Source organism: Lissotriton vulgaris, chromosome 3_1, assembly GCF_964263255.1.
Source record: "Lissotriton vulgaris chromosome 3_1, aLisVul1.2, whole genome shotgun sequence".
In the NCBI taxonomy this organism is placed as follows: Eukaryota; Metazoa; Chordata; class Amphibia; order Caudata; family Salamandridae; genus Lissotriton; species Lissotriton vulgaris.
This window is the reverse complement of record NC_141689.1, coordinates 1,583,030,696-1,583,043,876: the sequence shown is the minus strand read 5'-3', so window position 1 is coordinate 1,583,043,876 and position 13,181 is coordinate 1,583,030,696. Positions and strand designations below refer to the sequence as shown.

Genomic DNA, 13,181 nt, shown 5'->3' with positions numbered 1-13,181 from the left:
ATAAAGTGGTAGCTGATTTCTAGGGGCAAAAGTGAACTAGCACGGCATCATGGTGTACGATTATTTAAAGGTGTGTTCAGCTATACCCTAAATTAGACCAGTGTGGGAGCAATCCTGATGAATATGTTGTTCAAGATCCTGGGTGCATAGATGGAGAAGGCCTGTTGCCTTGTATTCCTTTTTTTGCACTTCTTCGTCTACAATCCGATGGTGTACTGGCAGAAATTGTACAACGATTCAATGGAGATGGCCCTAAAGACAAGATTTGTTTTTAGCCTTTTGCACAGTGACTTATTTAACGGAAGTTCATCTGTACCTGCCTCAGTATTCCCTCTTCTCTCTCTGAGCCGAAGCACTCTTATACACGTTATATGTCGTTCATATTTCACCTTCTTTTGTACATGGTTGATTTGTGGCCTTCAAACGACCTTTATCAAAATTTCTATGAAGATCTAACACAGATATGCATATTGCCAGCAATAAATATTTCCTTCCGTTCTTAATTTCCATCGGAATGATGCCAAAATGTTGTTTCTTTGCCATACATTTTTTATTTCCCCCATCACAGCATGTTCAGATTGTGCCCTTACGTTCCACAAAGTACCCCAAACCCAGTTTCATTAATTTCTTTGAGCTGTGACTCAGCAGCTCATCAGGACAGTTTGTGCCTAACTACTCAAAGCACACTAAAAACAGTTCAAACGTGCCTCGAGCTTTTCTGTGGTGCCCACCAGGAATTCGCCATGTAGGGGGGTCCTATTTTAAAAGCCTGGAAGCTTCCTTACAATCACTTACTCCTCCCTCCAGGCAGTGGACTGTCCCTACACTGTGGTATCAACAGCAGCTTCTGGGTACTCTCGCTTGGGATCCTCCTACATTCCCATGCTTTTTTGCCTATGTGAGCACCGACTCAACCGCTACACAAGTTTACTGTCTGTCAAAGCCTCTGCTCTTCCTTTAGCATTAGAGGGGAACAGGGGTCCCATAAGCCAACAACTGTGGAAACTCTGCACCTGTTGATGTACTATCCATTGGAGCCTACTTAAGCACCAGGACATCCTCCAGTCACACGGGGCACTAGAAACTGAATCTGCACTCCGTAGAATAATAAGTAATGGATCTGGTAACACAAGCAAAGTGACTTGTGCTAATCATACATTGCTTTGACCAGTGCCACATTCAGCATTAGATTTACATGACATTCCGGAAGAGACTGACAGGCCTGTTTTGTGAACTTCTGAAATGAAGGTTAGGTTCCTTATGGCCCAGAAAGTGTAGTCCCAAAACCAGCTAAGGGAAAACAGATTAAGAATAACTGCGTTACCCGAGCAAGCACTTGAGAGACCATCTTAAAATGTTGTAGAAAAGCCCTAGAACTGAAGTAAAACATCATTATGCAGTGCAACATTCAAAGGATGAGTCGGTAGGTAGAGAAATAGCAAACTGAGGCATAGCTGCATTAAATCCTAAAGTTTTATCCAGGAGTTGTCTTGTCAAACTAGCTTTTAGTCTTTCAAACATGATGACAAAGAGCACAACAGATTGGAAAGATAAAGAGTGAGAATGAAAGATATGTGCATTCAGTTTCTTAGAGATCAATAGCATTAACAATTGTAGCAAAGTTTCTGACTGTTACATTTTATTAGTGATGAATTTGTAATCAAATATACGGCCAGTGCTATACTGGAGTACTGCTCCAATTACTTTGTATACTTGATTTCTTTTGGACTCATCTGCTGAACACCAGGTCTGTTATGCATTTAATTTGAATTTACATTTTCAGATTGCACTACAACTCAGTGATAAAAGGTGTATTAGTGATAATTCAGACTCACAAGTGAGGGCCACTTACCTTCCCTAGTTTGAAGTCTGCAAAAGCACCATCTGTATATTTTTGCTTGATCAGAAGTTGTTTCCTCCTCTCCTGTCGTTTTGCTCGCTTTTGGAACTCTTCGTTGTGACCATTTAGGTGCAAAGTTAAGTCTTCTATGCTGCTAAGTTTACTATCGCAGTGTTTGCACTGGAACGCACTGTTGTGAGATCGCGTGCTGTTGTCCAGTATGACGAAGTCCTTTTTCAAATCTTTGCTGTGGTGGTCAGTGTAGTGCATGCAGAGGAGCTCAGCTGTGCTAAAAGATAACTTGAAGCACTTCACGCATCGGTAGGGGAGCAGTTCGGTCTCCTTCGGTTCAGGTTCTGGCTCCTCCACCGTTTCAACATCCACGTCATTGCTCTCATCAGGCAGGCTGGGTGTTTCGTTTTCACTAGCATACACTGCAGTGAAGTACCCTTCCAACTTGCTTGCATGCTGCTTTTTGGGGAAGACACCAGGATGGCGCTTCATGTAATGGGACACAATCCCCTTTTTACTGTAAGACTGGAATGAGCAAAGTGAGCATTTCTTTCTTTCAACAGCACTCTTAAGCTCTTCGCTTAATTCAGGCGAATCGTCCTTTGGAGGAGATGGAATGATCACTTTGTGTGGCTTATCACTCACCGTTCTTGAGGCTGCTAAACAGTGGGTATAGTAAGCATCGATGTCATGCCGTTTCTGATAGTGTGCAGCGAGGCCTTTTCGAATAGGGTTGGTGTACGTGCATAATGCACAGGAGAAAAGGTTATTCTCCCCCGCTGGCTGTGCTCGCACATTGTTGTGTTTGATACGGTAGTGTCTAGCAATCCCCTTTCTGGTGGAGCAGAAATACTTGCACAACTGGCATTTGAACACAGTGTGAGAGGACAGTGGTGAAGTGGAATAGGGGGGATCGCGTAGGTCAATGTCCAATTCGTCCTCTTCTGCATCAGGTTCCGGACTAGCCTCTTCGATGGCAGGTTCCGGCTCCACTGGGGCAATTTGGGGGGATGACTTTGAGTACAAGTCAAACTCTGGCTGATTATGATATTTTTCATAATGGATTTTGAGTTTTTCTAAAGTGCCATGAGTGTAGGGACATATTTTGCATCTGTATGCACCAAAACCCTGTTTAAAAATCCTATTTGTGTCCTCCACTTCATTCTGCGATGTGTCATGTGGTTGATCCACATCATGTACAAAATCCTCAGCTGTGACTTTGATAGCCGGATGGCGTTTTTGGTAGTGTGTGAGAACGCCATGGATGCGAGTGTTAATGTAAGGACAGTGACGACACTTATATACAGATGTAGGGTTTATATCTATGTCTTGTGCAAAATCTGCAGCCTTCACTTTCATGCCTGGGTGCTTTTTGCCATAGTGGGTTAGAAGGCCATGCAAGTTATTGTATTCAGAGTGGCATACAGTGCATTGGTAAGGGGAGGAGGACAACGCAGGATGCATAGAAGACAAATGGACTGATGTTTCTCGATGAACGTTTAAATCCTCTAATGGCTCTTCTGCTGGAGCGTGTTTCTGGGCAGAAGCACCCTGAGCTTGTATAGCTTCCTCTGTTTGAACATTGGCCTTAGAGGAAGGATCCTTATTGTCCTTGATGATATCAAGTAACACAGATTCATCACCATTCAAAGCCCAAGGATGGAAAGACTGGTAGTGGTTTGAAATATCCCAAATTGTAGAGGCTTCAAAAGTACATTCTTTGCATTTATACGTCTTTGACTCTGCCAGAGCTGCCTGGGATGGAGGGGACTGGTCTGGACCTGCCCAGAGCTTAGTAGCCATATATGTGTAGTCTACATAATGCTCAGGATGTCTTCTTTGGTAATGTATAAGCAAACCGTTAGGCTCTGGATGTGAATAAATGCACCACTCACAGTGATATCCAGCCTCAACTAATCCATCTAAAAATGCCCAACGCATAATGGAGGTAACCGTTGCCTTCAAGTTCGGGTGATCTTTCTTCATGTGCTTTTTAAGCGCATAGAAATACGGTGAAGAATAGGCACACTGCCTGCACTTTAGATTCCTAAGTTTAGATTTTTCTCGCCCGGTGCTAGAAGCAGCTGATTGAGTGTTGCTAGCATTTTTCTTCTGTCCCCGGTCACAGAGACTTCTCATTTCACCAGCATGTGCTCTCACCAAATCTGCATTCATCGAGTAATCGTGGTGCTTTTTTTGATAGTGGATGAGTACTCCTTTGACTGTTTGGTTTCCATAATCACAATGCTGACAAAAGTACATCAAATTTTCCTGAGACACAGGAGGCTTGGGCTTCGGCTTGGGCCCTGGTTTCTTTGGTGGAGGCTTAGGTGGGGCCCCTTCGCCTCGCATCATGGCTGCTGTGGGAGCAGCCTGCTTGATGTATTTTGCAGTCACCTTGATTTCGGGATGTCTTTTCTGATAATGGACAAGGACGCCCACAACTGAACGATTGCTGTATGAACAATGTTTGCAGTAGAATAGCTCATAACTATAGTCAGGCTGTGAGGTGGGTATTGATGCAGGTTTGGGAGAAGGAGCAGGGCTAGACTCCAAAGCCATTTGTGAAATTGCAGCAGCCTTCTCTGCAGACACCATACGCATTGTTTTCTGAATACGGAAATAGGAAGCTTTTTCTTCTGGATGTTTTTTCTGATAATGCACCAACACCGAATGCATATTTGGGCTTGCAAATGAGCATACATCACAGTCATAAACTACAACTGTATTAAGTGGTGTCTCCTTTTGGGTCTCAGGGTTGGGCTCTGGGTCTTTAGAAGGGGTTTTACTAAATGATGGAGGCGTATCATTTCCACCTTGGGCAACGGGTGTAGATGTGGCCATATTTTTAGGAGCAGAATTCAGGATTTCTCTTAGTGTCTGAGATTCTGAACTCAGATCCTCTTGTTGCTCTGAAACATAGCTGGAAAAAATCATTGCATTGTTTATTTTAACTGTAGGGTGCATTCTTTGGTAATGGGGCATCAGACTTCTAACATTCGGACTAGTGTATGAACAAAAACGGCATCTATATATTAAGTCTGACTGATCAAAGTTAAGCACATTCATAGCTTCGGGGTGATGCTCAACATAGTGCTGATGCAGATCATCAAAATTGTTATAGTCAATATAACATTCTAAACAGCGATACACTGCACTGTGATCATTGGGATCCAATATGTACCTAAAACTAAATTTAATGTATGGATGCATTCGCTGGTAGTGAGTGCTTACACTCCTAGCTGACTTGTTGCTAAAATCACAGTGTTTACAATAATAGAGATGACCAGACTCTTCGCTATACTCTGCGTTTTCATTGTGCTCAAGTCCGCCATAGAGTCCGGACTGGTTGCCTGACAAACTCTCTCCATGTTGATCCTTGAGATTCTGGTAAAAGTATTCCTCCTCCTCCTCTTCTTCTTCTTCATCCTCCGATATTGTCAGCTCAATTTCAGCCCCATTTGTAGAAGTGTAGTCCTGTTGGTTATTTCTGAAGTTGGCCTCTTTGCTAGATTCATTGTGACCTCTGGACCACATTGGCTGAAGTGCATATGACTCTGGAGTATCCAAAGGCTGCTCTGCTGGTTCTTCCTCCCTTTCCAATTCTACTTCTATCTCCACCTCATTCTCTTCCTCCTCTTCTTCATCATCCTCTACATTAATAATAGAATCTTCTTGCTGCTTGTTTTGGCTAATCTTACTTTGAAGGTTACTTGCTATCTCATCAATTCTAGTTCTCTTCTTCACTGGTGACAAATCCAGAGGGAAGTCACCAGACAACTTTCTAGACGCTTTGGCAATAAAATTATTTTTAGAGGATAACCCGAGAATTGAGGTCTGGCTTTTCTTTACAGTATTAAAAGGTGCATTCATCTCTGCTTCACTGTCCTGTGACACACTTGCTTGGTCATTTATTTTTGTCAGGTTGTCACAAAATGAATGCTTATGTTGCTGGTGAACTCGTAGACCTTTCAAAGTAGTGGTAGAATAGCTGCACATAGAACATTTGTAGGGGTTTTCTGTAAGAGATTCGTACATTAGTCCAGACTTTTTGCCATTTACATTTCCAACCTCATAGCTTGCCGAGCTATCACTCAAAGAAGGAGGCATGCTATCCGTATGGGAACTGAGGGCGTCCCAGTCTACCGTTCCACCCGTGTGGCACTGTTTATGGGCTCCAAGCTTTATTGGGCTTTTGCAGGTGAAGGGGCATTCTTCACATTTGTACACTGGGGTCTTACCAGAAAGGTGGATGTTCTCAATATGACGAGAGATGCTACGCCTATGCATGGTAAGGAATGGGCAAAAGGGACACTGGAACCTGTTCATGTACCTTCGGAAAGGAATTCCTTTAGTTTCCAAAAGTTTGTTGTTTTCTGATCCTAAAAGAGGCTCATCAGTTAACCCCGACATATCATGATCCATGGAGTTGAAACCATTTTCACCATCTATTTCATTAAGCTCGTCATCTGAACTGGAATCATTCAACATACTGTTTGGGTCCATGTCACAACTAGGGTCCATCATGTCAGTCATTCCATAAGGGTGTTGCTCCTCCATAGTCATCATGCTATCATTGTAATGGGACTTGGGTTTCACGGATGTGTAAGGAGAAAACTTAGAAGTATTGCCTCTGGGTGCTGCATTCCCCATAGAGCTTCTGAAATGTTGAGTCTGAGCATTGGACAACTCGTGTCCCACAGCATTTTGGGGAATATAGTTCGCATTTGAGGTAGGGCTCTCAACACGTTTTGGTGTCAGATCATGCACATTGGGGCCTTCCTGCTGCCTTAGACTTGACAGAATTTTAACCATGCCACGATGCTTTTTCATCATATGGTCACACCAACGTTCCCTTCTTGGAGTTTGATAGCTACACCATTCACAACAGAAGTTGCCCCTTGATTTTGTTAAAGGTTTGACCATAGATTCTAATATACTGCGTTCGACTACTTCAGCTGGCAGCTCCTTAACAGCTTCTTGCACAGACATGGAGACAGTCTCGGCAACAGCGGCCGATACTGTAGATTCTTTCAGGCTGCTTTTGTGGTACATTTTTTGGTGCTTGAGGATTCTAGCACGCCTTGGTGACTTGTAGGTACAAAACTGGCATGAAAATACTTTCCCAAAACCTTCATGCATCATAATATTATAATTTGGAGAATTAACAGAAACGGCTCCAGTGGCATGACTGTGAACCTTTCTTGTGTGCTCTACAAGTAGGGTTTTGGATCTGAAGTAGCGAACACAATATTTGCACTGGAAGAATTTGTTTGTTGGTTTTGAATGAGCAGAAGGAGATTGCCCATAGTATCCAGAGCTGTGCGCATAGTAGGTATCGTTTCCCATCTGAGCTGTATTGTGTTCTACAAGATAAAAAAAGAAAATTTGTGACAATGCCAAACATGTATATTTCTCACAATTTTTAAAAGAAAAACATTCAGATGAATTTGCGGATTTTCTTTTCACTGTTATTTCAAAATCTGGAAAACATGCATAGGTTATATGACACAGAAGAGAGGCAACAAATTAGTGCCTAATTCTCAAACCACGGAGAATTCTAATACTCTATATTAAAAAATAATTCAATGTTTTGATAGAGGGTTGTTTCTGTGACCATATTCAATAAGTAAAATTTGTATCAATTGATTTTAATGACCTGAATAAAACCTAAAACTTTGAGTATAAGTGAAGCCCCTTTTTAGTTTATGAAGCGGACCACATAATATGAAAAGCAAAATGCTTGTGGGCGGCAACTTAGGGGTCCATTACGATGGTGGGCGGACAAAGTCCGCCCACCACCGTAAAGGAATGCGGGACCGTCCGCCAGGGGTGCGGCGGTCCCGCACCTCCAATTATGATGCCACCGCGGCGGTGGCATCCCCTATACCCAGCATTGTGGTGGGTGGTGCTCACAGCACCGCCCGCCACAATGCTGGGAATTCATGTTGTGTATTGGCATGCATAAGGTGACATGCACCGCGCGGTGCCTGCCACCTTGTCCATGCCAATATGTGCACCTCCCCCAACACCCAGGGGGGCCCGTAACAAAGAAAGCATGCCTTTCCAAGGCGGCAAGCCGCCATGGAAAGGCTGATCTCCGCCGTAATCCTAATATGGATGGCGGTGTCTTGCAGACACCGCCACCATATTAACCATGTTTTCCGCCCAGTCGACGAGTCGACCGGCGGAAAAGCGGTGGGCGGTCTTTCCATCCGCCGCAGACCCCCCAGCCATCCTAATATGGTGGGGGGTCTTAGAGGTGTGGATGGCGGGCGAATCGCCCGCCGGGCCAGCGGTGGCTACAGCCGGCCCGGCGGGGAGATCCACACGCCATTCTAGTGGGTACCTTAGTGTTGCTCCCACATGCCACATTGTTTTTCCCTGGTAATAGCCAGAGGAAGTGAGGAAAGGCTCAAGAGCGGAGTGGCCACCCCTCTTTACTTTCCAGGTTGCGTCAAGAACAGGGAGTGCCTAAGTCGTGGTACTCCACTTTCTTGTTTCTTTCGGGGATGGACTAGTTTTGGCTCACACAGGAGGAACACTTGCCTGCGCTGCAGAGCCCAGTTTTGTGGCAAACATTAAAGAGGACAACACCAGAAGTTTACTACTCACAGTGTTTGTTTGATACTCAGGCAGGCACACAGCCTAGATTGCATGGCCACAGAGTTCCATTGGATCGCAATCATTACGTTGTTTAATAATCTTGCAACATAATCGTCTTATAATGGATAACGGCGAGGTCCCATTTATTTTTGTCCAAAGGAAATTTGATGCATACATTATCTGTCTTACCTAGCTACGTAATAGCAACACTATGCTACTTACACCTGTTTAGAACATTATCCGTCACTGTCTTGTTCCGTAACTAAGATAATCTAAGCATTATAGATTCATATTTTAAAATGCATACCTTGTTTAACAGAAGGTACAGCCCTAGCCTAGAAAATTATTTGTTTATTAGCTATCCATGCCACCTTTTATTTGAGCTTTGGAACCAGATCTTTTTAATAGTTCCTGGCACTATAAAGGGTTTTTAGATCACCTCCAAGAAGGGTACAACCCTCAGATACAATCAGAGAAATATGCCTATAGCTAATAATACATAGGTCCTTTCGGTTCTGTGTTTAATTTGGGACTTTTTTTTAAGCGCAATCTTTTCAGTGGAGCTTACATTTAGAGGATGGATAGTGAACATCATCTTTGTTGCCACTCTACAGATTAGACTCCAAGTGGCCCAGTCTGCTTTTGATCCTGCTTTGCTCAATGATGAGATAAAGCAAGTCCACAATATGCAGTTTTCTGCTTTTGTTACAAGTATGTTCCTCTAGGCTGACGGGTACTATGGTCCAAAATAGGAGGGTAATATGAATTACAGTTTACAGAGAAGACTCTTCTGTTTTAGTTGGGAATTTTTAAATATTTTGTAAACCTTTACAATCCTCCTGTCCTAGGCATCCTTATAGGTTTCCTCAGTGTCTCAGCACGTAGGCATTAAGTATGGATGTAACATTCATTTTTGCCATATGCCTGCTTTTTCTCACCCTACTTCTGATCAATTTAAATACTGCACGCACAACTTTCAGAAAATGCAAATGTATTGTTTTTAAAACGTTTTCCTTTTTATACAAGGTATTTTTCCTTGAAATTATCACCATCTACCAAGTCCCCAAAAATGGAGCATAAGGATTCACCTTCTAACACTTAGTGCATAGCTAGACAGTGATCATTCAGGTGAAGCTCCAGAAGACTGCGATACATCTGTGGGAGTGTTGTCACACTGTCATGTTTAAACCTTTTTCCTCAGTCCTATCCCCACTTGGCCATTCTCTGGGAATGCCCACAACTAGTCTTCCAGATGGCACTTGCCAATGCTAAAAATTCATGTGAAGTCATTTGTGCAGGCGGAACCTTTAACACCTCGTGAAAAACTGGCTTTGCTAATCAGCTGGGGGTCTTCTGCATGCAGAGTTTCAGATATTTCCGTCATCAAGTTCCAGTAGCCCAAAGAAAAATATTTGTGTCTCGAGTTCATAGTTCTTTTTTTACATTTCTTGATTTCCTGAGTCAAAGAGAAGATGAGGTTTGACCAAGATTACATTTATTTTGTTTCTTTTATGTAGAACTGTAGACCAGGAGGTAATCAAGAGCTTTACATCAGAGAAGACATCCACTTGCAATCAATAACTACAAGTACAGGCAGTGGGGACAAGTAGAAGGGGAAAAGCGGGAGAGGGAACGGAAAGGTGGAAGAGGGCCGGATGGAAAATAGCAGTGCCATTATTTCAGAGCGTTATAAAGAAAACAAGATCGGTCACTCAGTCAGGAGCTTGTATGAGAGGAACTTCTGCGAAGATCAGGAGATAGTGCATTCCAGGGGGCGTGACTGAGTAACTTTGACTACATACCTCAAACAAGCCCAATCCCACAAAACCTGCTCAAGTAAAAGAATCAAACATTTACTTGTGAAAATTAGGACTCCTGCACCCAATATAAAAATAACTATTGTGCTACTGATCCTGTCACCCACAGACTAATGCAACAAAGATGACAATGTATATGTAATACAAGCAGATTTACCAGTTGTTTCCTCAGTGGCCACAAACTCGTTCTTAACATGCGAAAATATCTCCTCCATCTGGTTGTTAGTGTTGAGATCCCCACCAGATCCAGAGAGGTTGGTGTTCTCCTCAGTAACATCAGTGGGCTGCAGGAAGATCGTGTGAACATCCTGAATGTGGACTTTCAGTTCCTCGTGGGAATGAGCTCGAAAATCACAACCATCGCACTGCAGGACCTCCATGATTGTTAATTATGTTTTCACATTAGAAGGTTCTGAAATACGTAAAAGAGAAAACACAGTTTACAGACTGCCATTGGCCAGGCATGCGCAGCTCGTCCAGTCCAAAGCTATCCTTTGCAGTCTAAAAGTAGAGTTACACCGAGAACGGCAAAACTACAATTTCCAGAATAAAAAGAATAAAATAGCATTTAGTGAATTACTCACATCTGACATGGGACAAATTGAGAGCTCGTACACTCATGGATAGAGAAAAGGGAACAAGCTATTCAACAGATCAATAGCATAAACATATTGAACACAGGCACTATGATATTATGTGGGGAATAAATTAGACTACCCAATTATAGGACCGATTACCAGTGGGTCGGTTAATTGCGACCCATGTGTAAACCCATGCTTACGCACGGATTGGAATTAAAAGGTAAAGGTCAATCCTGTTGAAATTTAGCAGGGTAAATGTGTATGGTATTTACCGTACTATGCGGATTTTGGTGAGCTAGTCACCAAAATCCGCATGTTATTCCCCACAAGTTTGTAATAGCAGCTATTTACCGCATCTGTTAAATAACGTACCCCGCTAAATTATAAAAAAAATCTTAGACTATTTTGCTGAGACACACTGCATCATTAGGGCTTATTCCTGTGAAATTCTTACATGGCTGTCTGCAGCACAGCAGAAAGCAAAAATAGAAATAGAGGAAAGTAAACCATCTTGCCTTAAACGGAGTAAATGTAGGAGGAATTCAGTACAGTCATGTATCCCTGAGGACTCATCTTCAATTTCTCTCGGACAGAGGAATGCAGCCAAATTCTGAACGTCACAAAAACTCCTCAAAGTAAACCCAAACTACTTGGAACCTTGTGACAGTGTGTACAGGTAAACAGCTGCAAGCCAAGGTAAGACGATTGCTGTTTGGATCATCATCAGATGCATACAAGTACCACTTGTACTGCAGTTTCTTGTCTGAACACTACTGTAGCAAATTACCTCAATCTGTAAGAGCAAGAATACTGATTCTCTCCTCGTCAGTAAGATTTCACATTTGTGACAAAATAAATAATTTACATTAAAATGATACCAAAGGCAAATAAATTCCTAACTCTTTCATAATGAAAGCAGGTTGCAAAACGCATGTACTTCCAATTAGCACACGTTCCAAGAGGTTTGCATAGTTCATAGAGAAAAGTGCACGAGCCTACTACAGTTTCCACATTATGAGGTACAGGAATTTTCAGTCATAGGTATCACATGCAAGTGCTTCACCACTGACAGTCACGATAACCCAAATTAGTTGGCTAAAATACATTTCATACTTAAAAATCTAGACAAACTGGCACACATATGCGACAATACACTGGAACCATTTGTGGGGAATTCTCAAGAACTAAGATGATCTATCTACTGGATTTTGATCAACCTGAATCAAAGATCTCTTATTTATTTTTATTTGAGCACTAGGGGTTGCTATCTGTTCTTGATCAGATCACTATAGTGCCTCAATCCCCCCACCCCACCTACTTCTTCACCGCAGCCCATTAAACCTGAAAGCAATTTTTCCATGGTGCAGACAGCTCCAGCACTGAGGCGCAGAGAGACAAAAAAAATCATACCAGACACTTCTACCCATCCCCCAAGCTCAGCCCTTTCATTCTCCGAGACAGGCGAGTCGCAGCTCTGCAGAATGTGTTTATCACACTGCCAAGAGACAGGAGCTCCTGCGTCAGTTACTAAGCTTCCCTAGTTCTCTGATCTTTGAGCAGCAGCCATTTTAGCTCAGCAAGCCAAGCTCTGAGCTTTTAGCCTGTCATCAACACTGAGATCCTACTCTCACACATCTGAGATAGCACATTAGATACCACTGGTAGGACACACTAAATCAAGATGACACATTTATAAATGATGCACCTCTTCTACCTTTTATCATTCTTAGCTTCATGTTGAAAAAAATGTTTGAATATCTATACTGAACAACGTGATGCCCCATTCAAACCCACCTTCCCTCTTTTCCTGCTTAAAATTAAATGTTTACCTTCTCCTCTTTTGAAAATTATACTAGGTGATCGTAAATTTGCAAACCTACAACACCAAACATTTATCAATCACAGATCTAGTATCTTCTCTTCCTTCCATAGGTAAGCAAAAGGAGTGTGTTGAGAAGTAGAATATTACACATTTCAACTCCGTGCCGTAGAGAGAAGTATTAGTCTGCCCTCTGCTTACATTTCTTGTTGCAACAAATTCAATTCAGTGGCATTTAAAGACTAGACTAAAGCATCAGGAAAAAGAAACAGCTTTCTGTCCTTTCCTCCATGGCATAAGGGTGAGTTTCAGCTAGCCTTGTTTTTAAATCTGACAACACCCTGCACACTGGCACTTGCCGATTCATGTTGCCTACTCTAAGAATGACCCAACATGACCCAGCATGCTTAGTATAGCTGGCTGAAAAACCTGGACAGGCTGAAGGGCAACCTCGTGGCACGGGGACAAAGGACACATTCATGCAATGGCAATTTCAACATACCACT

The 13,181-nt window shown here is 42.6% G+C and overlaps 1 protein-coding gene across 3 annotated transcripts in view; it reads right to left on the bottom strand.

Annotated features, from left to right (window-relative positions):
* Nucleotides 1-13,181, bottom strand: part of ZNF462 (zinc finger protein 462) — a 208,460-nt gene that overhangs the window by 97,692 nt on the left and 97,587 nt on the right. For all 3 annotated transcript variants that reach the window (XM_086962073.1, XM_086962075.1, XM_086962074.1), the window contains exons 2-3: nucleotides 10,433-10,687; nucleotides 1,853-7,218 (exon numbers count right to left, since the gene is read on the bottom strand). In XM_086962073.1, coding sequence (XP_086818199.1) covers nucleotides 1,853-7,218; nucleotides 10,433-10,655 — 5,589 coding nt within the window. In that variant the 5' untranslated portion in view covers nucleotides 10,656-10,687. The remainder of the gene's footprint in view (nucleotides 1-1,852; nucleotides 7,219-10,432; nucleotides 10,688-13,181) is intronic.